At 43.7% G+C, this 21,676-nt stretch overlaps 1 protein-coding gene across 1 annotated transcript in view; it reads left to right on the plus strand.

The window, feature by feature from the left end:
• plxna2 (plexin A2) overlaps window positions 1-21,676 on the plus strand; it is a 208,140-nt gene that overhangs the window by 70,252 nt on the left and 116,212 nt on the right. Inside the window, exon 4 of the mRNA XM_078255710.1 lies at window positions 12,530-12,664. Coding sequence (XP_078111836.1) covers window positions 12,530-12,664 — 135 coding nt within the window. The remainder of the gene's footprint in view (window positions 1-12,529; window positions 12,665-21,676) is intronic.

The raw sequence follows: 21,676 nt of genomic DNA on the forward strand, positions 1-21,676 counted from the left end.
AGAAGTCATTCTTCACAGTGTTTTCTAATTAGCAGACGAATCAATCAAGGCCTTGTTTACTGCTCTCACTTACTGTAGAACGAATATGCCTGAAAGTCATTAGCCTGTTTTATGTGCAGACAGCATTACACGTGCTTGCTTAGACGTATTTTACAGAGTTGAATTATTTATGTACAGTAAAGCTATTTTTATTAATTCAATTAGTGATTTGCTGTCCATGTGCATTGCCCTCAAAAACATTGAATGCTAAGTACATTGATCTCATTGGCTGGGCAATTAGACCACACAGACGCAAACATACAGGCACGCACATTAATCATTAATAGGTATAGCATAGCATAAATTATACAGCACTGTGGTAATAAAATAAATCAAATAAAGGCTTACTTGTATTGCATTTCAAACAATGTAAGATATCGTGTTGCACAGGTTGCAGTATTAAGGAGGCTATTTCATCACCTTATGGTAGACAGTTTTTACTCATGTTACATGTCTTTCAAAGGGTCGGAGAGTAAGTCTGAGAAAGTATTTGATTTCAAACAGGGTTTCTTTGTGAAATAAATAAGTGGGGTATAAATAATGTGTAATATGCACGCATGATGATGTATTTCTTTTAAATCATTCATAATTATTAATACTAATTTCTGATGTTATATTTCTATCTGTGTATGGTGCCGATCAAACTTAGATCGCATCAACTGAAAGATTTCCTCAAATTCTGGAATAATTATGTAATTCCAAAATGGAAAATGTTAAGGAGCAAAATAAATGCGTGGGCTGATACAAACGTCACAATGTTGGTGTTGCAACTGCACCAAAAAGCTGTTAACCTATGGAGATAAATCAGGCTTAATTAGAGTCATGACCCGACGTCCTGTTTGTATCCTAAGAGAGTGTTTGTGCTGGAATGCTGTTGTTTCCTGGCACGCTGATGTTACCGCGTGTTCCCACTGGGGGAAACCAACAGTGAAACAACCAAAAGTCCCTTGAAGGACAGAAACTAAAAATGATCAGCACACACTCTCTTAACCAGTTCATCCTGAGCTGAGCCAAAGATAGCCTCAACAATAGGGGTGACATAACAGGTTTTTTTTTTTATATCTATCTACACACACACACACACACACACACACACACACACACACACACACACACACACACACTTTCAGTTGATTCCCCGCTGATCTCGTGCCCAAGGGGAGAAAGGTTACTATGGCAACCCTTGTCCAACACAGGGGTTTTGGCCTGCTTTTCTTGTGAGCATGCTGAATGGGGTCAGACAATCCAACCCCCCCTACCCCGCCACCCCCAACTCATCAGTAGCATCACTGCCTCCCTGCTAAGGACTGATTGGATAACCCCCCCCCCCCCCCCCCCTTACTTTGTGTCTGTTGGCCGTCAGAGGTTAAAGGTTCACAGTGTGGTGTCCATCTTATACCCTCGTCTCTTTGTGAAGGGCGCTCTAATTATTCAATGGCTGCTGGGAACTTGGTAGGTTAGAGGTAACAGGAGGTGAAAGGTGGTGGCATCCATCTCTATGGAGCTGTATGTGGTATGGGTTGGATTTATGGTGTTTGATGGCGTCACATGACCAATTACCAAGTACTGGTTTCTTACCTCAGTATCAGTCTTTTAAATTCACCTGATGTCTTAATTGATAAATGACAATTGTGGTGCTCTTTGTTCTGATTGAGATTATGATGTGTTTGTGTGATAAACACCTGGGCGCGTAGGTTTTTTGTTTGAAAGAAATGTGGGATTGAATGGAATTCATAATTAAAAGAAAAAAAAACAAGCTTTTACGGTAACTGAATTTAAGTAACAGGCAATTAAACTCAAAGTAGGCTGCAAGCAAGCACAGTACAACAAAAGACAACAGTGACTTATTGACTAATCAAGGGCTCGCAGATTTCCACTTCAACATAATCCTGCTCCAATGTATAAAGCTTTCTCTTGTTATCTCGCCATGTATCCATCTTTCTGTGTTATATATGCTTGCAACTCTCAATTCTACATAGGGCTGCTCGATTATGTAAAAAAATCATAGTCACTTGTGGCTGGGTTGGCTCAATGGGTAGAGCAGGCACACGTATACTGAGAGGCTTACGCCTCGACGCTGAGGTCCAGGGTTTCGAGGCCGACCTGAGACAATTTCCTACATGTCTTCCCCCCTCTCTCTCACCTAACTGTCCTATCAATTAAAGGTGAGAATCACCATTATTTTGGTCAATATTGCAATCACGATTACTCATTGACTTTTGGAAAGACGTTGCATTTAATGAACTTAAAAAACCGTGACATCAGAATTTGCTCTCCCCTTCTTGCTCACCAAACGCTGCTTCTCTCCCTCCGCCATTTTCACTCGTGCTGCTTTTTAAACGCCACCAGATACCACAAACAGGACCTTGCTGCCTGTTGGCTGAGTGAGCTTAGCCTTCGGGGGGGGGGGAAGAACACAAGACAAAATAAGAGTTTACTTGCAAAACGTAATGTGCAAAATGATAGTTTTTCTACAATGTCATTGTTTTTGTGATCGGACCCGAAATCGAAATCGCCATCTACATACGGTTAATTGCTCAGCCCTAATTCTACCTCAGCGTTTCTCACCTTTCGTTATGTCCTCTGTTTCGCCCCACACTCATATCTCATTACGTGCTACATGAGTATCCGTAAGGTGTCCAGCACATGTCATAGAGGGCCTGCATTAATGTGGCCTTGATGAAGACTTTAATGAGTGTCTAAGCCCCATAACGATATACTACATTCATCAATAGCATGCTCACTCACCGCTGGCAAATACATCTCAGTTATATCAACCACAGCATGAAACCTATAGGGAGGTTACTCAAGCTGCACACACACACACACACACACACACACACACACACACATTACAGGTGTAAAAGGTGGGCTTGATTGAAGTGCTTTTATATTCTCATTTGCTGCGCAGATCCCGCTGGCGATAATTTCCCAGTATCTCAATTCTACCTGCCAATCTTGTACCACATTTAAATCTCACAAATCCTTTGGGAGAAATTGAAACAATTTCAGCTAATTTGCCCCTCACCTGAACCTTTTCTGAGCTACTTTTTGATTCGCATATCCTTGTGATCTACTTTGAAGTATGCCGAGGGAGAAAACAGGAGGTGTGATATTTCCTTCTGGTTCTGGCTGTTTGACATTCCTGTAATAGCTTTTGTCTAACCATCAGTGCATTGGCTCTGTGTGCTGCTTGTAATAGTCGTGTGATTGCTTTGTCCTTTGCTTATTTACTCACGTAAAATAAGTATAGCTTTTCTTTCTTCCTTCAACACGTACATCATAGAAGCAAAGAGCTCCACTTTTGAAGCATCATTTTCCCTGGATAGAAAGCTCCGTTATTAGAAGTCAGGCTTTTGTTAAGAGATTTTTTATATATATATAATAATATGGAATTATTGAATATAAGTGTGTGTGTTAGCTTGTGACTTTTTTTTGAATAATCGTTTAAGCAGATGTTTTCTCTTGATGTCATATATCGTGAACATTAACCCTCAGCTAGGGCTAAGTAGTTATCATCACCAGGGTTGAAGTGTGAATGCTGCTGTGTCGCTGTCGAAAGCAGCCACAGGGCTGAGTCCTTTTTCTAGCCTCCCCTTTACACTTTGCCAATTTTCATTCCTACTCTTCGAACATCCTTCTTTTCCATTCTGTATTTATATAATCCACCGCTCGTCTCTCTCAGTTAGCTCTCTCTGTTCCTCCATCCGTCTCTTTCTTCAGTCGGGTCAGCTAATAAAGGAGAACTCATTGTGTTAAGCTATTTAGTTTGTGTACGCACACCATCTTTCTCTCAATGTTCAAGGGCCAGTTGAGTACAGGAAGAGCTGCTTCTCCCAACTGGCGAACTCCTTTTTCGAAGGCTAAGCAGAAAATCCCTCCCACACCACCACAATCCTTCCGCTTTTGCTCTCTCTGAACCTTCTTGGCCTGCGTCCATCATCAGCACGCTGGCCCTTGTTCAGTGTTTTAATGCAGAGCTAAATATAGGCCTCACATTGTGTGCTGCTGTGCCTAATATGTGTGTTTGGGCTGATTAGAGTTAAGGCCTGATCTCATCCTACCACAGACCCGTAATGCATGCCGCGGTCTCTGCTTTCTATTTGGACTCGGGGGGCAAACAGGGGAAAATGCTGATATAATCATGTTTAGGGTTGTAAGTTATGTGACCGAGAGAGATGGCAATATTGTAGAACTAAAACTGAATTGAACGAGACTTGGATAGAGCCATTATAGAGGCGGAAGATTGGTTGTTAGGACTCGCTGGGATTCAGTTTAATAGGATGTTTGCTTTCGATATTCACTGACAATCAATGATGATAAAAAGAAATTGGCAATTTGAATGGTCATCATGTGTGATTTGTTGGATACAGTCTCATTTTCTGTCCAATCAGATGAGGAAAGATGTAGTATAGGAGAGGGTTAACTGCTTTGTATGTGGAGCAGAGAGGCAAATCAATAGGCTTTATGGTGCCTGGCCAAAAATATGAAGTAATTGCCCCTTGTATTGACTAAGGGCTTGGTCATTTTAGAAGATATTGTGCCGCCAAATGAGCAGGTTAGGGAGAGAATTACACTTGCGTGAAGAGTGGGGTCTTTGTCTTGATCCCTGTGTCTGTTTCTTTCATTTGCCCCTCTCTTGCCCCTCCATCCCTATGAATGTCTCTTACATTTCCTCCAATCTCTACATCTGTCCATTTTCTTTTTCCTCTCCTTTCTTCGCTCTCACCCTGTCTTTCCTCGTGGTCCCTTTCCTCCATCGCCACAGAGAGGCCTCTTGGACCTCAGTCTGTCCAATGGGAAGTGACACACAGCACATATAGGCAAGCAGGCTAACATACGCCTTATGGGAGCTTAGATTGAAAAACAGGAACAAAAGAGCTGGTGTGCTGGGATGGTGGGAGCCATCACACACACGTATACACACAGCACATTTCTACGTGCCGCTCGCTACTGACACCGGAATTCTTCAGCCTGACACCGGTGATGGATTAGATGCGTTATCGAGGCGGAGAGAGGCTCCATGTTTTCTCCCAGTGCGCGGAGAAAGAAAGAGAGAGGAAGAGAGAGAGACACACACACACACACACATACATACATAGGCAGCTGAATAGCGTGTACCCATTCCACCTGAAGTAAAGAAAGACAATAGCAGTCTGCTAAATTTCAAGCCGAGTTTTCAGGACAGACATGCGAATAGATAGAGATAGTGAGCCTGGCTGGAACACAGTGTTCTGCCAACTGTCGAATACAGCCGGTTGATTTGTGTGTGTGTGTGTGTGTGTGTGTGTGTGTGTGTGTGTGTGTGTGTGTGTGTGTGTGTGTTCGAATGCCATTTTTGTTCATCCATGAGCCGTGCACGTGTGTATGGGCAGACATTCATGTGCGTGTGCCTCTATTCTCTTGTTAACAGAGGAAATAAGGATGAATTTGTGCCTCTCGCTGGTGTCTGACTTCTGGTGTGTGGGTGATAAATCCCTCCCGCGCCCTCCCCAGGGTGACTCATACTTCCAGTCCACTCACCCTGATGCAGCCCCAACTCACGCCCAAAGGGACTGACTTCATCCTAGGCTGGACATTATACTGTACATCCATCTCCAGGGGGATGGACAGCGCACCTCATACCATAGCGCCACCCGTCTCCCCCAACATGCAGTCACATACATGTGCAGAAAGACTGTCACACACCAGTGAATGTTCACCTCGGGGTGGCTGTGGCTCAGGTAATAGAGTGGTTGTTTACCAATCGAAAGGCTGGTGGTTTGATCCTTGGCCCTGCAGTCTACATGTTGAAGTGTCCTTGGGCAAGACTCTGAACCCCAAATTGCTCCTGATCCTGTGTGACTGTGCATGAGTCTTTATCTGATGAGCAGGACGCACTTTGTATGGAAGCCTCGGCCACCACTGTATGAATGTGTTTGTGTGTGTGAATGATGGGGCCTGTACTGTGTAAAGTGCTTGGAGTAGTGGTTAAGACTAGAAAAAACGCTATATAAAAATGTAGTCCATTTACTTTGGAGAGGTTAAAAGCAAAGGACAACTTACACGTATGTAGGAAAATGTCTTTTTTTTTTCTTCCTCAAAGTTGTGCTTGCAATGCAAAAGCGATTTTGGTGAGAGCCCCCCGGCTGTCACAAAAGCTTTTCAAATCACGCATGCCTCCTGACAAGCTTCACTGCCTTTTAAAATGCTGTCAGCAGTCTGTCGCCCGTCATCTGGCCCAAGGTACAGACCAATCCCAACATCCAATTCAAGGCCATTTACTGAGGCTAAGATTGGTCCCATCAGCCATATTGGATTTGATTGAATAAGGTTTATCATGGTCTTTGTCAGATCCCTCTGACCTGTGTCTTTTCTCAATCTGCATGACCCCACTTCACCACAAAGCTCCATTTTTCCTCAGTCAAGCCTCTCGGTATGTAAAGGGTCATGAAGAAAAACTGTGCGGCGGTGGTGTGCTTTCACAGAATCTAATCCAGTGCTTGGGATCAGCCAGATAAAGGCAATGCCTATCACTTCAACATCCAACACTGTTGAACTGGATTAGCGTAGATGCAGGCGATAGCTGCCAGATAGGTGATTTAGGGGAGTTCAACTTTCACTCCCCACTTTCTTTCTCCCGTTGAGCACAATGTGTAATTTCTGCCACAAAAGCACAATCTCCCTAAAATCAACTCCTATTATGCTATTCTGGTACATGGTGTAGGTGGAAGACCAACGATTTGACTTAATCCTATCCTGGTACAAGGTGTTGGAGTGTGCCACACATTGTGGTTTGGTAAAGGTTCCCATGCGTAGGTTACAGTCTGCTCTGCCAGTGGTAAAATAATGTACACTTTCAGATGGCTCTGTATTGGTGTTGGCAGGCAGCTGCCTGGATACATGTGCGTCCTGTTTCAGAGAGGTTAACCTCCCTCAAGGCTAAGGTTAGAAAATAGCTTTTTGTTTCCAAATCTGAAAAGAAAAGCAGCTCTCAGGTAACAGTTAGCAGCTGTGGCCATTAACGGAGAAACATTCTTTGAAAATTGAGTGGTTAATGTTGAACAACCACTTGGAGACAAGCTGTAAAACAGAGACCAAATCAGCAAATCATCCCTCACAGTGTTTTGCTTTTACAGCTAAATTTAAACACTCGTTTTTATGTCTCAGTTGCTTCTCTTACAGTGTAGGATTATACAATTTGGAAACTGATCATTTTGGCATTTTGCATTTTGTTGCATAACGGCATCTATAGGGGGTACCTGCAGTTTTATCCTTTCCCTTTCTTTTTTATCTCTAAACAGCAGCATCCACATTGCAATGTGAACACACATTTGATGCACGTTTACCGTGGATTTATTCAGCACTTTTCACTCAACAAATTGCTTCACACAGACTCACACGGTTGGGGATCCCGTGTCTGGCATTATGTTCAAACCCAGTGAGACCAAGGGACAGAAGAGAAAGAGAAAAGAGGGAGAAGGGCAGTTTGAATTGGAGTTTGGTCAATCTTCAAACGTTTTTCCAGGGTGCTTACATGGTCTGATCAAAAGCTCCCCACTGGCACAGGTCCTTGTAGCCACAAGAGGAGGCCTCTGATGCCGCAGCCACGGCTTCCCTGCTGGCCAAACCCGAAACAACAACTCAAATCAGCTAAAGGTAACATAACACAGCCTACTCACAGCTGTACAGATGTCCTTCCCTCTCAACTGAGCAAGAACTCCCTTAAATAGCTCCTCCAATCTCCTGCAGTCTGTTTAGGCAGACCCATATTGCTCTTGGGGGTGTCTCATTCTCTCATACCTAAAACAGGCAATGACAAAATGGGTCTTGTATCAGTAAACATTAGTAGGAACACCATTTAGGCTACCCCCTCTAACTTGCTAATACATCTTATCATATCATGACAAATAAAACAAATCATAATCAACAAATCATTCAGCCCAATACAATACCCCCATACATAGTTCAAACCATGACCCCATTGATGATGTCAGCAATGGTGAAAAGCGTGACATGTTTTGGTTGCCACCCCCTTTAAATCCCCTGTAATTCAAGCATGCGTTTCCTGTTACGCTACGACTCTAGCGCCTCTCTTATACGTACACTGCTTGTAAATGTGTGATTGCTCTAATCAATGTTTATTTATTGCCCACATTAGAAATGTGACATCATGTCCTTTTTCAGGGCCAAGTGCGAGGAAATGTTGTCGAACGAAAATATTATGTGTCTGTGCCTTAATTCCTGGAAAGCACGGTGAGTCAGAAGATTCAGAAGAAAGAAAACGTTTAATTCAAGAAACCTAAAGATTAAATCAATAAACACAACAATACTTGTAAGTTATACAAACAAACCTGGGATGATAATAATAATAATAATAATAATAATAATAATTTATACTTTATTAATCCCGCGAGGGAAATTATGTTGAAATGTTTTCACTCTGTTGTTAGAACACACAGGCCTGAAATACACGCACATGCTCAGGTCCTATACACGCACAAATGGAGAGTTGTCAGAGGGAGGGGGCTGCAGCTGTCGATGGACAGGAGCCCTGAGCAGTTGAGGGTTCGGTGCCTTGCTCAAGAGCACCTTGGCAGTGGCCACGAGGTGAACTGGCACCTCTCTAGCTACCTGCGACCCTCCGGTTCCCAACCCAACTCCCTACAGGATGAGCTACTGCCACCCCCATATCTTGCAATGCTACAGAATAAAGATGGAACTTTGGCTAAACAAACAAATGACTAGCACGGGAAGAAATGCATTCCTGGAACAAATGGTGGTGGCTCACCCACTTTGTCACAGGTAGCATTTAAAAAAAAAAATCCAGTTAAGAAAGTGCAGTCCAAAGTTATGTGAAAGTGGTTTGGATTTTGAAAACTTAACATGGTGTGCTCCAGGATTTATAGCTAGCAGATTATGAAGTCCTCCCACTCCGTGATGCCTGGGGACATTTATTTCTGTCCTCAGTTCTCCAGGGCTGTTTCACAACGGTTCTGTGCATGTCTGTTTGGATTTGTGTGTATTTGAAGGCTAGTGTATGCCACATGTGAATATTGTGAATTTCTGATCATAATTTTTTGACATTAAAGACAGCACCGTTTTTTGTCTTTGCACAAATATGAACTACACAGGCCGTGGTGCCCCTGGGGTACACTTAGAATGTTTTTTAACACTCTCATCCATCTTCATCTTTGTTTCCGCCCTCCTCACTTTACTCGGCTGCAGCTCCCCGACGCTGGTGATAGAGAGAGGCCAGCTAATGGCTGCGGTGTTGAAATGGGGGGGGGGGACCGTGTTAGACTAGGCTGAACCAAGGCCAGCTCTCTGGGGCACCAGGGGTTTGTTTCAGCGGATGGGTCCTCCTAAAATAGAGGCGCAGTAATATTGTCAGAGGGGCTTGTGGGTATGAATCCAACCTGTTAGCAGCCTTCTCACCTAGCCTGGTAAATAATGCAGGGTCAAATGGGGCAGACAGGGGATAGCTTTAAGTACCTGAGAGAGCAGGCTAAAGTAAAGCGATGCTGAGGAAATGTTGGGCCTGAGAGTCGTTTACTCAGGTGGTAGATACAGTACTGTAGGCCAGTAGAAAGGTGGCGTGGGGGTGAGTTGAGGGAGTGTAGTAAAGAGATGGAGATTTTGACAGAATTTATTTTTGGTCCAAGCGCTGGTTTCTCCATTTATTTGCCCAGGGTTTTCATTTTCCCTTCTTTTTTTTTTCCGCCCACCCAGAGGTGAGGCTGGCCTGCATAGTCCCTCACATTCAACTAACCCACCTCACACACACACACTCATTTCTTCACTTCCTTACAACGTTGTGGGTGTGTGTTTGTGTCTGCGTACGTGTGAATGTAACGCACTTTGCGAGATTTACTGCTACTATAGAAAAGCAGCTTCTTAATGTGAAAAGCGACCAGCTGTGGGTGTGTTTGTGTGTTCACGGTGGGGTAGTGCGAGTGCTTCTGGAGTGCTCGAGTGTCAGTTATGTTGATTCCATTTTCTCTTTGTGAGCCATAAAGCCTAAGTTGTGCGAGGAATAAAGAACATTTTCATACAAAAGAAGCAGAGACTGAGAAACGGACAGTATTTCTGGGAAAAGGGAAAGTCATTTATTTTTATCTCTTTGTACACACCTCCGCGTGTGTTTAACAAGAACAGTTAACTGTTTGGTAGCCTGGATCAACGGAAGTACATTCCCAGGATAATTGCCTTGACACGTCCCTCACCTTCTGCTCTCTATTTGTTGCCGTTCTCAAACTCCGTTCGCTTCGGGAAACCGCTGGAAACAGACTTTGAGCTAGCAAGCTTCACGCTGAACATGGCGAGTTTAGAAGAAAAACTGATCGTGCAACAAGACAGGCCTGCTTGGTTCTTTCGGGGAATTTATATTTACTATCAAACTGTGGCGTTTTGGGACAGATTGCTGGGGATTGTTACGGACAAAGTACACACGGCGATACACTGGTATATTACTGTATTGTGTGAACAGTTAACTTAATTAAAATTGTATATGGTGTTTACTTGTGCTGTGTGCAAAACAAGTTCCTTCCCGAGACTGTTTAGCAGAGCCACCGTCGCTGCGTCCAGAGCTTAGCGCCGCCTGAGATGATTGTGATTGGTGCAAACAACCCAGAGTGTTTTTTTTTTCCTCCTATCCCTGAATGTATGTGCTGTGTAGCCAGACCTTACTCCGCGGCGCTGTGGAGATAGGTCTGGCAATGCGAGACTAACTGTTTAGTAATTGCTTGGCCTGGTAAGTGCTTTGGTTGTAGTGTGTAACAAAGTGTTATACCCCTGCCTAGTGAGTAGAGGTTTTGTCCTGGACACGCTCAAAGACAGCTGTGTGTGTGTGTTTATGGCCAAATGAGAATTTAGGGGCCCCTGGACAGTGGTGAGACACTGTGTGTGATAGCGATCTAAATTCAGATGAACTGCAGGCGTGCAGGGAGGAAGGTCGGGTTATCTTGTGATCCCTAGTGGCGGCCTGCTTGGACACATATCACAGCATGACAGACTGCTCCTACGGGTGCAAACAAACACACACACACACACACACACACACACACACACACACACACACACACACACACGTACACACACAACACCCACACTTAAACAGTAGTGAAGAGAACAGCTCTGGTCTGGCCGTGCTTCAGCATGCTTTACGGATGAGCATATTTGCTGAGGTCTCCCTTCACACTGCAGTGTCAGTAACCAGATGAAGACTGGCACGGCCCCCACATCCTGCCTTTCTCCTCCTACATATGGTTTTCACATATGTCCTCTTTTTTCGATGTTTGGATCAGCCTGCCAGGGTCAGACGTAGGTCAGCCGTGGGACGCTCAACCACTTTTGAGCTCTGCCCCTTAACTGTGCCGCCTGCTGTCCTGTACTTGGCTAACCCTCAAGCTTTGAAGGCAAAGCTCTGGGGCTTAGTGGGAACTTAGATGTGTTGCTAAAATATAGCAATTGCTTGGTGATTTAAAAAAAAAAAAAAATCATTTCCATCATTCTTCTATTGAACATTGAATTGAATATAAAAGGCACCACTAAAAAAGAATGAGTTTCAAAGGTTCCTACTGATACCCTCTTTAAACCATTTCCCGATGCATTTTATATCTCGACGGCGATAGAAAAATGATATATTATGCAGCCCTGGTGCACATTTGCTTGCCTACCCTCCCACTCTCCCAGTTGATCTCCTTTTGACAGACATATGGCCTTGACTTTCCCCTCTGTGATGTTTTATAGAGAGTCTGTCTCTTTGGTGCTGTCACCAACTGAATAGATAGATGAATGTTTGGGTGGAGGGAGGGAGGCAGGCCGGGACGGACAGATGATAGAGCCATCAGCTTTCATGGGTGGAGGAGGGCCTAGTGACATCACAGAGACATCTCTCACGCCCAGCATCACGAAAAACCCATGCTGCCCCTGAAGATTTACTGTCCCGGTTATATATTTGTCCAACGAGGATCTGCTGAATAAAGAAGAAACAGGGCTGGCGGAGGACCATTTGGGTTAGGGAGGGGGGTCACGTACCTCGGATAAGTCATTAGAAGGCTTTTCCACTGTTTTTGTAGTAAGGTGGTCTTGGCCTCAAGTTGAAAGCTTCTCTGAGGGAATACATCATTCATCAGGAGACAGAGGAAAGGAAAACAGAGCTAAGGTTTCACCAAGGTCTAATAATATCTGCACATCATTCTGAACAGTTGTTGTAACCCCATCCTATATGGAATTAAAAAAGAAAGTATTTAAAAGTCAATCGATCAACCCTCTGCCGTTTTTTTAATGCTTCTCTCTTTCACTATCCAAACAGTCACCGTCATGGCGTATCTCCACCCACCTGAATCTCCAACTATAGCTAAATGATAACGATAGATTGTTTTGCAAATATTGTTTCACCCACGTCTGACATCCCTGTCAATCATCCTTTGTCTGTTTTCCCACCCCTGCTGTCGTACTGATATAAATAGCAATCATGGACCCGTTTGTGCTCTGTGTTTTCTCTCAGATTCGCGTCGATGGGCCTCCTCACGGCGGTGTCCAGTACGAGACGATATCGGTCATCAAGGACGGCAGCCCTGTCCTGCGAGATATGGCCTTCTCTCTCGACCGCAACTACCTCTACGTCATGTCTGAGAGACAGGTAGGTGTTGGAAAGACGCATGCGTGCAAACCTCTGCATGCTAGTTATACAAGTGCCCTCTTGCAAGAAAATGGATGGTTTTAAGTGTGACTTTTGTGTGTGTGTGTGTGTGTGTGTGTGTGTGTGTGTGTGTGTGTGTGTGTGTGCATATGTTTAAATGTCAGGAAAAGTGTGTGGATGTGTGTGTGTGCTCCAGCAGGGCCCAAGATGGCCCACCTCTCAGCATCACCACCACCACCCCCCTCTGTTAGCTATATATAACCTGGGTGGCACAGCGGGAGACGCTGTGACAGCGTTTGATAATGAAGGAGAACAATGAGGGCAGGGAAAGAGAAAGAAATAGAAAGACATGGAAAAGACAAGGTGTAGAGAGAGAGAGAGAGAGAGAGAGAGAGAGAGAGAGAGAGAGATAGAGATAGATATGAAGGGCACTTGCTGGCTGGCTGGCTGAGGCAGAGTATAAGAGGAAGAGTGATGAGGGAAAGAGGGACAGCTGTAGTGTATGACTTAGAGTAAAGAGAAACACTGAGCCTGAGACAGAGTGCAAGGTCATCCTTTCCCACTTCTAATGAAGTGACAAAGCATTGCGGGGCGGGAGGGAGGGAAGCAGCCGATGGCCATCAATGCAGCTGACATACTGAGTAGGGTTGTGAATCTTCAAGCAGTCAGATATATATGAACTCCCCTTTTCATTGTATCTGCCCTTAAAAAAGACACTTCCTGAATGCAACCGGGTCTGTCACTGCCACTGGATGCCAAGTCGTCCACATCCGCATCGCAATGCATCGATGCAGTGATTAATATCCACACCCCTAATATTAATTAGGCAACAGGCGAGGGCATATACGGGTGGAAGGGGACACAAGGGCAGAGTAGGGGTGAGGAGATGAGATGAGAGGAGAGGAAAACACGGACGGATCGGTCGGATAGAAAGGAGATGAAAAGAGGAGGGAAAGTGATGGGAGGAGAGGAGGAGCGGCAGCTGCAGGGGAGCGTGGCAGCGCTGCAACTCCAGAGACAGACGACGTGCGAGGCTGTCAGTGTGAGGTGATAGATTGCCGTCCTCTTTCCTTATCTCCACTTTTAACACGCTTAACAACTGGCTGGCTAGAGCTCACAGGTTAGGAACCACGGTGGGCAGATGTGGAGTGAAGGAGGAGTTGTTTAGACAATGGTGTGCATTGCTAAGAGGAGGAGTAAACAGGTTTAATCCCCCCCCCGCATTTGTGACTATCTGTGACACAGCTGGGCTGTGTGTGATTTGTCTTAGTCCACTCTGAAAATGCAATCCCATCACCAACAATAGCTCCGTACTTTAACTAATATTACTGCTGAGATTTTTTTAGTAAGAAAGACAACATCTGAACAAATGGAAGGCCAAACTATTGTAAATCTCAATAATCGGGCTGATATTCGGTTGCATGTTTTTTCATACAAAAGGAGCTTTATGTACAACTGGGTCAAAAGTGTGGCTAGCGAAACTAACTAACTTTGGAAATCCGCTAGCCGCTAGTGGCTGGTGAGAAAAAGAAAAAAAAAGTTAATGTCAAGCCCTGAATGACATGACATGGCATGACATAGATTCCACAAATAAAGACCCAGATTGTACTGAATCTCAAGTTTGTTTCCCATATTTACTAAATCCTTTATTCCCGCTTATTCCGCAGATGAAACAAGCTTTTGATGTTGAGCTCATAAATGCCAGTCATCTGAATGAGAAGTGATGTTGGTGAATATTATTAGCATTCAGCATGTACACGCTTCTGTCTTGCTCTCCAGGGGTTGGGGATGATTGAAGCAGACGGACACACACACACACACACACACACACACACACACACACTAGAGTCTGGATCGGGCCGAATTTTTCTGTCCGAACCCGGCCCATATCCATGTATCCATGCCTTAACACACACACACACACACACACACACACACACACACACTGAAATGCTCTCAACTACTTTGGGGATGTTGCATGTTCAAGGATACCACTTGATAGTCACACCTGCCACAGTAACTGGATTGGGATTTAGAGTAGCCACACACACATCATTTTTCCATACATTTGGCAAATCCAACAGATGTGTTTTTACATGTGATTCTGGAGAGTAACATTTAATTGTTTATTTGAAAAAAATTTGGTAACGCTTCATAATAACCATCACCAGTAAATGGTAAATTGCTAGTTAATTAAACTTTAGTTATTGGTATTTTACTGTTAGCACACAATGAAATGATGATTTAAAATGTTCACTAATTATTAGTAATGTTATAATTAATGTTACTTTATCATTAGTTTAGTGGCATATAAAATAATAAGTTTATAACGTTGTAATACTTCAGTTAAGTCAGTGGTTAATAATTGTTTTGTAAGCCATCTATAAACATTATTTGGATGGCTATTATAAAGTTGCAACTAATGCCTATAATCATACGTTAATGATTAATAAATGGTTTATAAAGCATCAATTAAGATTAATTTGGTCCCATTAAATCATTTTTTTGCAATCTATAAAAGAGATGATTGTTTGAGCACTGTTGAAAGCTATCTAAATGTTTATAGATGCTTTACAAAGTTTTTATTAACCACTACCAAGGCATTGTGTTCATCAGATGCAACTTTAGAATAGCCATCCAAATGGTGGTTTATAAACGATTTCTTAATCATTAACAAAAAGTTAATATAATGTAGAAAATGTTATCATGTGAGCAACACACATTATAGCATAACTAATAATTAGTCAACATTATTAATTATCATTTTGTTGTTAGATAACGGTAAAATAACCATTAACTTAGGTTTAATTAACTATCAATTTACCATTTATTAGTGACGGTTTATTCAAGTGTAACCAAAAACTCTACCACAAAGCTATTATCCAGAAAATTTTAATTTAATCTGCCTAGATGGAACTGTATCTAGTTTGACGTAACCTCTTTCTACACAGGGGGATGACTTTAGGATGTATAGTAATATAGTAAGCTCATATTATGCTCATTTTCAGGTTCATAATTGTGTTTTGAGGTTATATCAGAATAGGTTTACATGGTTTAATTTTCAAAAAACACCATATTTTTGTCGTACTACACATTGCTGCAGCTCCTCTTTTGAGCTCTCTGTTTTAGCTACAGAGTGAGGCATCTCACATCTATTCCAGCTTTGTTGGGAGTCGCACATGCGCAGTACCTAGGTAAGGACTACTAGCCAGTCAGAAGCAGAGTATGAGGGCGTGCCACGCTAGCAGCTAGGCGAGCATTATAACGTATGTTACAAAGTGACGCACATTTGTCAAGGTAGTAAAGGAGTAAAGGCTGGACTACAATAGAATACAGTGTTTTCTGTTGGAGATGGTAAGTCCCTTTGGGGTGGACTTTGGGCTTTTTCACTTTGTAAACCTATAACGTGCACAAAAAAGATATATAACACAATAAAGGAAAAGGAAAAAGCCAAAAAGCATAATATGAGCACTTTAATAAAGCATTATTCACTATAAAAAAAAGACACAGCAGCCGCCTTTAAACCAGCCCCTTCACACTAGCATTCAGTGGAAAACATCTATTTGACCTTTATCGTTGTCCTAAATGTCACCCCGAGTTATACTTGAAGTCAGACATACAGGACATCACGAGATCTATCTGGTCTGAGCTCCACTTGTTCCGATGTGTCTGTCTGAGGCCAAGCGCATCGTGATGGGAGACGGTTAGAACAAAGGAGGGATGATATCAAACAGAAAGCAAGCCAGATTTGGCTCCAGTTGCATTTCCTACTCTGAATAACAAAGAGGCCCTCTGTGTTTGGCACAGTGGGGAAAGAGAGAATACAGAGAGACCGATGGAGAGACAGACATTGAATGAGACAGAGAGCGAGAGAAACAGAGAGAGGGAGACAGAGAGAAATTGGGAGAGCGAGAGTAATATTTGCTCAGCGAGGCTATGCTCCACAATCTGGGCTCTTGCTCTCTCTCTCTCTCTCTCTCTCTCTCTCTCTCTCTCTCTCTCTCCGGTCCTCACACCTGTCCGTGTGTGTTGTGGCAATGCCGAGAATCGTGGGATGTGCGAGGCCTTTGTAAACACAAACATGCAGACAGGCACCCACAGGGACACACTCGCACACAAAGCACATGCTCTCCTCATTCCCATTTGCATAGGTAGAGACAAAATCCACTGGCTCTCACAGTCACATGTACACTCGCACAAAAAAAAAGGAAAACCTATAATGACAGACACGTGCGAGCACCAGTCTCCCATTCAGTATTCAAATGGAATCTCCGTAAAGCTTTTGGAGGCTTTTCATCAAGTCTTTTTCTCTCACCCGCGTATATATATATATATATATATATATGCATATGTATAGCTATTCTTCAGTCTCTTACACATTCACTGCCCACCCCAAATTATCTTCCAGTGTGTGAAAGAACTTTCCGCTCTCTCTCTCTCTCTCTCTCTCTTTCTCGTTCTCATTTGTTTCTTTCTCACACTCCCACACCATCATTCACTCACCCCCCCCAAACATATTTAATAGCTCCCTGTTTCACATGCGATCCATGGTGCTGCCATGTTAAACGGTGCTTTTGTTTTGTAGATGTAATGACAATAGCATCCACCATATTAATGATGTGGTGAGATTGACCCAATGCGAGGCAGCGCAGTGGAACTGATGAAAAGACCTGGCTCACTGACTTTCTCTTCTCCAGGAGGTGTGTGTGTGTGTGTGTGTGTGTGTGTGTGTGTGTGTGTGTGTGCGTGCGTGCGTGCGTGCGTGCGTGCGTGCGTGCGTGTGCGTGTGCCTTCCTGTAGGGTGCTGTATCATTACTGACAGTCCTGAAATATAGAACAGCGGGTTTTCATCTCAAGATTTATCTTCAGACATCTGTGTATATCCACCATGGTGCCTCTATTGATAAAAACCTCAAAAAAATGCTCGTCATCTCTGGATTTTCACAGGACTCACTCTGAGCTTTGTGTCTTCCAACTGTCCTTGTGCATCCTGTGATTCTGCAGATCCGTTGTATGGATTTCTGCCACATCACATGTATGAGTCATGTTGTGTGAGTATTGTATGTGTGTGTGTGTGTGTGTGCGCTTCTATATTTAGACCAATAATCCAGAGATTTTGGTTCTTGCCTGGGTAACGATGGAGAGAAAAAGGTCATCGCTGTTTCGGGAGATTCAGCTGAGCTGCCTCCCAGACGCGTCCTCGATTTTTTTTCTTCTGTCAGCGTCATACGAAATGCCCCCTGTAATGTCTTACATTCCTGAAACACCTCACTGCACTTAATATTGCATCAAAAGCTGTGGATTTGTGGAGCTCGCATGGGTGTGTGCTGCCTCAGTTTTACATGGTGAAGCACAGGGGGCTTCAACCCTTCATCAATAAACCCTACTTTGCATACAGACGGATACATTGTGCCTACAGCAATACTTTAAAGCAGCAACAATTCCAGTGGAGGCTCTAATCAAACAGGTAGAAAGGGTATTCATGTGTGAATGGCAGCTGGAGCAGAGTTAAACCACTGGTGCTTTTGCCAGCTCATGCAAATTCAGCACGTTGCATCTGCATGCGTGTTTGGCCTGGCCTCGTTCCCACCAACTGGAGCCTGTCTTTCTCTCCGTCTCTCATTTATCACCCAACACTCCTTTTTTGTTTCTCTTTGTCATGTTTCCTTTTTTTTTTCAGAATGTGTAAGCATGTGAATGCAAAAGGCCCTCACCTGTTTCTGTGACCAGTCCTGTATTTATGGACGTTTGTATGTGCTGTCATGCATTTTGGTAGTTCAAGCCAACGGAGGGATATACGTACAATATACGCCTCGAGCAGCATTCGTTCTCTTTGTTGTCGGTTTATCAACACAATGCAGCGTGCTGGGATAAATGGCGACAACTACTCCAGTATCGAATGGGGTCTTTTGGGGCCTGGATTATCAACATTTTTATGAGGCCTTTTCATTTCCTTTTCCTTTGTGGTGTATTGTGCTGTTGTGGCCGCTGGCACCCAGCAGTAGGGAGAGCACTCATCACACACGGTCGAGAATCAGTGACTGTATTATGTCGGTGGCTTTGGTCAGCGGCCAGTACGCAGAGCCCGGGCTATAATGTATTATTCATGGGTAACAATCAAGACTTAACATCTGAAAGGGTTTTGAAGTGATACCTGTGGCGTGGCCTTAGTTCTGCCTGAAAAGCTTTTTGAAAACACGAAACATGAAAGTGGTTACGTGTTCATCGTGTCTTCTCAAGAAAAGAAAAAAATCTCAAGAAAAGAAGCAGGTGTTGACTTAATGTAATGGAGCTCAATGGTTTTTTGTAATGTTTTATGGCTGTGGCACACAAGAGTACATAATAGACATGAACAGAACTAATAGTGTTCCTAGTGAAATAGTGGCCGTCTAATTGCCAGCTCTTTATAAGGATAAGTGTGAAATTTTCACTAGCATGACCAACTGAGGGATACTGAGCTGGCTTGTAATACAGACTCGTCTTTCATGGACAGACACACATTAGTCCTCCCCCTATAGAGGCGTTCAGCCATGTGATGCTGTCACTCTCCAATACACCCTTGGCTTTTTAGCAAACATTAAACCCCCTCAGCCTCCAATCCTCGTACGCCATCCTTCCTCCCTTACCCAGCTCCATGTATGGAACGGCAACATTACAGCTCGCAGATTATCAGAAAAGAAAAGAAGTCCTCTTTTTTTAAGCCTGCCAATTTCTTCCAGGTGCTCAGCTGTGAAATTTGAAATCCATGCATGGAATCTTTCTTCTTTTTTTATTTTTTATTTTTTTGTATGAGGCCTCTTCTTAACCTGTTCTTCCACCAAGCACCCCTACCCTCCTTTCCCTAAGAGTTTTCTGGGTCTCCTCCCTCCTTCTCCTTATCCCCCAGAACCTTTGTTTGGCTGGCTTGGTTAGATTGGGAGGAAATGGGTTCAGTGGTTATCAAGACAGGAGGAAATAGGATTCATTCACACCTCGTCCAGGCTTAGATTAGCTGACATTCTACTGGCTCATCTACTGGCTCATCATTATGCAGGACTTTGGTGTGTATGACACGCTGATTTCATGTGTTAATGGCCATGGAACACATGATGGCTCATAGCCAGTCCTTCCGCTGTGCACTGTAAGTGTTACAGCTTGTGCAGACTTTTGGAAAAAAAAGCGACTAGCAGCAGTGTTGGTGTAGAGCCTTTTGTTTCCCGGGGTTTACTGTTTACACCCTCCACAACAAGCAGATTGGACTGGCTTATGCCCAGACCATTCATTCAAAGACTTAAATATCTGTGCATGTTATTGTGTGTTTTTCCAGATTTTCTTTTTTTTCCCCTGAAAGCCCAACTTTTATTTTAACCATCTATTTCAGAGCTTACCGTGATGCTTTATTCCTTATCTCATAGAAGAGGGACACTAATCTGGCAGGGGAGGGCAAGCAGTCTGGCAACGGTTCAGGCCACCGTAGCGCATACAACAGTAGGGCAAACAAAGTCAAAATGGCACAGGTACAAAAACATTAACGCTTTGTGTGTACTTCTTCTGAGCCATTCCTTCCTTTCCACTGTTTGTTAGTTTGCAGTCAGGGCTGTGTAGCGAAGGGGTTTCCTGCGACTGCCACTGCCTCAACAAGTGTTGCCTTGCCGTCCCTTGACCCTGTGTCGGCCCCAGGGCAGTCTGGTTAGCTCGCAGCTGCCAGAGAGGGAAGAAGACCAGGGGTTTAACCACTGACCTTTATCTCTGTGTTTCTCACCAATCTGTCCGTCAGTGACACTCAGACAAAGCGTCCCAATAACTCGACTACCCACCACAATCAAGAGGCAGCTCTCAGGATGAAAGAGCGATCAGTTTAATGTGCAGTATTCCGTTCGCACTCTCTTCTCACTCCTTCCTAAGCCTTTTTCTGACAATCCCTTTTTTTTTTTTCTTCACACAGCTGAGGTTCAAAAAATGGAATTCTGAATTTTTTCTTCTCTTACCACGGAATGTGAAATGCTTTTCTGCATCCCGCAGGGTTTAAGAGATATCTTTCTCTCGCAAGTTCCTACTGTAAATGTTCCCAAATTCCCCTGTTGAATCTGTGGTTGGGTTTTAAGCCACATGAATGTGAGTTAAGAAGGATATGTTGTACCTAACTTAGGCCTTCGATTGAGTTCATAAGAGGTTTTTGGTTTATATGGTACAACTGACAATACAGGAGGTGCCAGTCAACAAAGGTCACTTCATCATGCATGAGGAAACTGTGATGCCATGTGCCAACATATCGACCACACATCTGCATCCCAATCCACCCTCATCAGGGCTGATCATGAGAGGGGAACCGTGGCCACAGCTTACTAGCATCTATCTGTTTTTCGACAGACCTCAACAAACAGACAAACATCTCCAGGACAGCCCGCTATCAGTCAGACAGCAGACACTGGCCTTGATGGATTGGCCGTCATGTTTTATCTGGGATATAAGCGTGACGGCGAGGGTCAGTTTGGCAACCGTACGGGTGAGGGCCAGCAAATCAATCGCACGGCCGCTTCCTTACCCAGGTGCTCAGCAGCTGCAGCTTGGAACCTTGGGCTTAGATTCTTCCCTGCTTCCCTGACAGCTTCACTTGATATTGACACCTGGACAAATTAGGATAAATTCCCCTGTCAATACGCACATCCAATGTTATTGATGATGCCATTTAGCTTTTCATTCTGAGGCAACCACTTTCATCCCTGACCCACTTGTCAAGCTCCCTTAATCTTGAGCTTTATGTGTCTGTGTGTATTTGTCCATGTGTAGTTTGGCGTAAATAAACTACAGTAGTTTGAATGCACGTTGCTATTACTCGGTGGTAGCTTACCTTTAGTGTACTTTCTTTCTGTATTTATTGTACGCATTAATAGTTCTAACCATCTATTTTTCTGCTCCTGCCTAGATTCAATCTTGTTTGACTGCTCTTTTATTTTCAATTTGGAATTAAAGGGTGGTTATCTCACTCGTTCTCCAGTCCCGTCCCCCAGTCCTATCACTTCACTGCCTGCC

Source organism: Sander vitreus, chromosome 7 (assembly GCF_031162955.1).
Source record: "Sander vitreus isolate 19-12246 chromosome 7, sanVit1, whole genome shotgun sequence".
Lineage (NCBI taxonomy): Eukaryota > Metazoa > Chordata > Actinopteri > Perciformes > Percidae > Sander > Sander vitreus.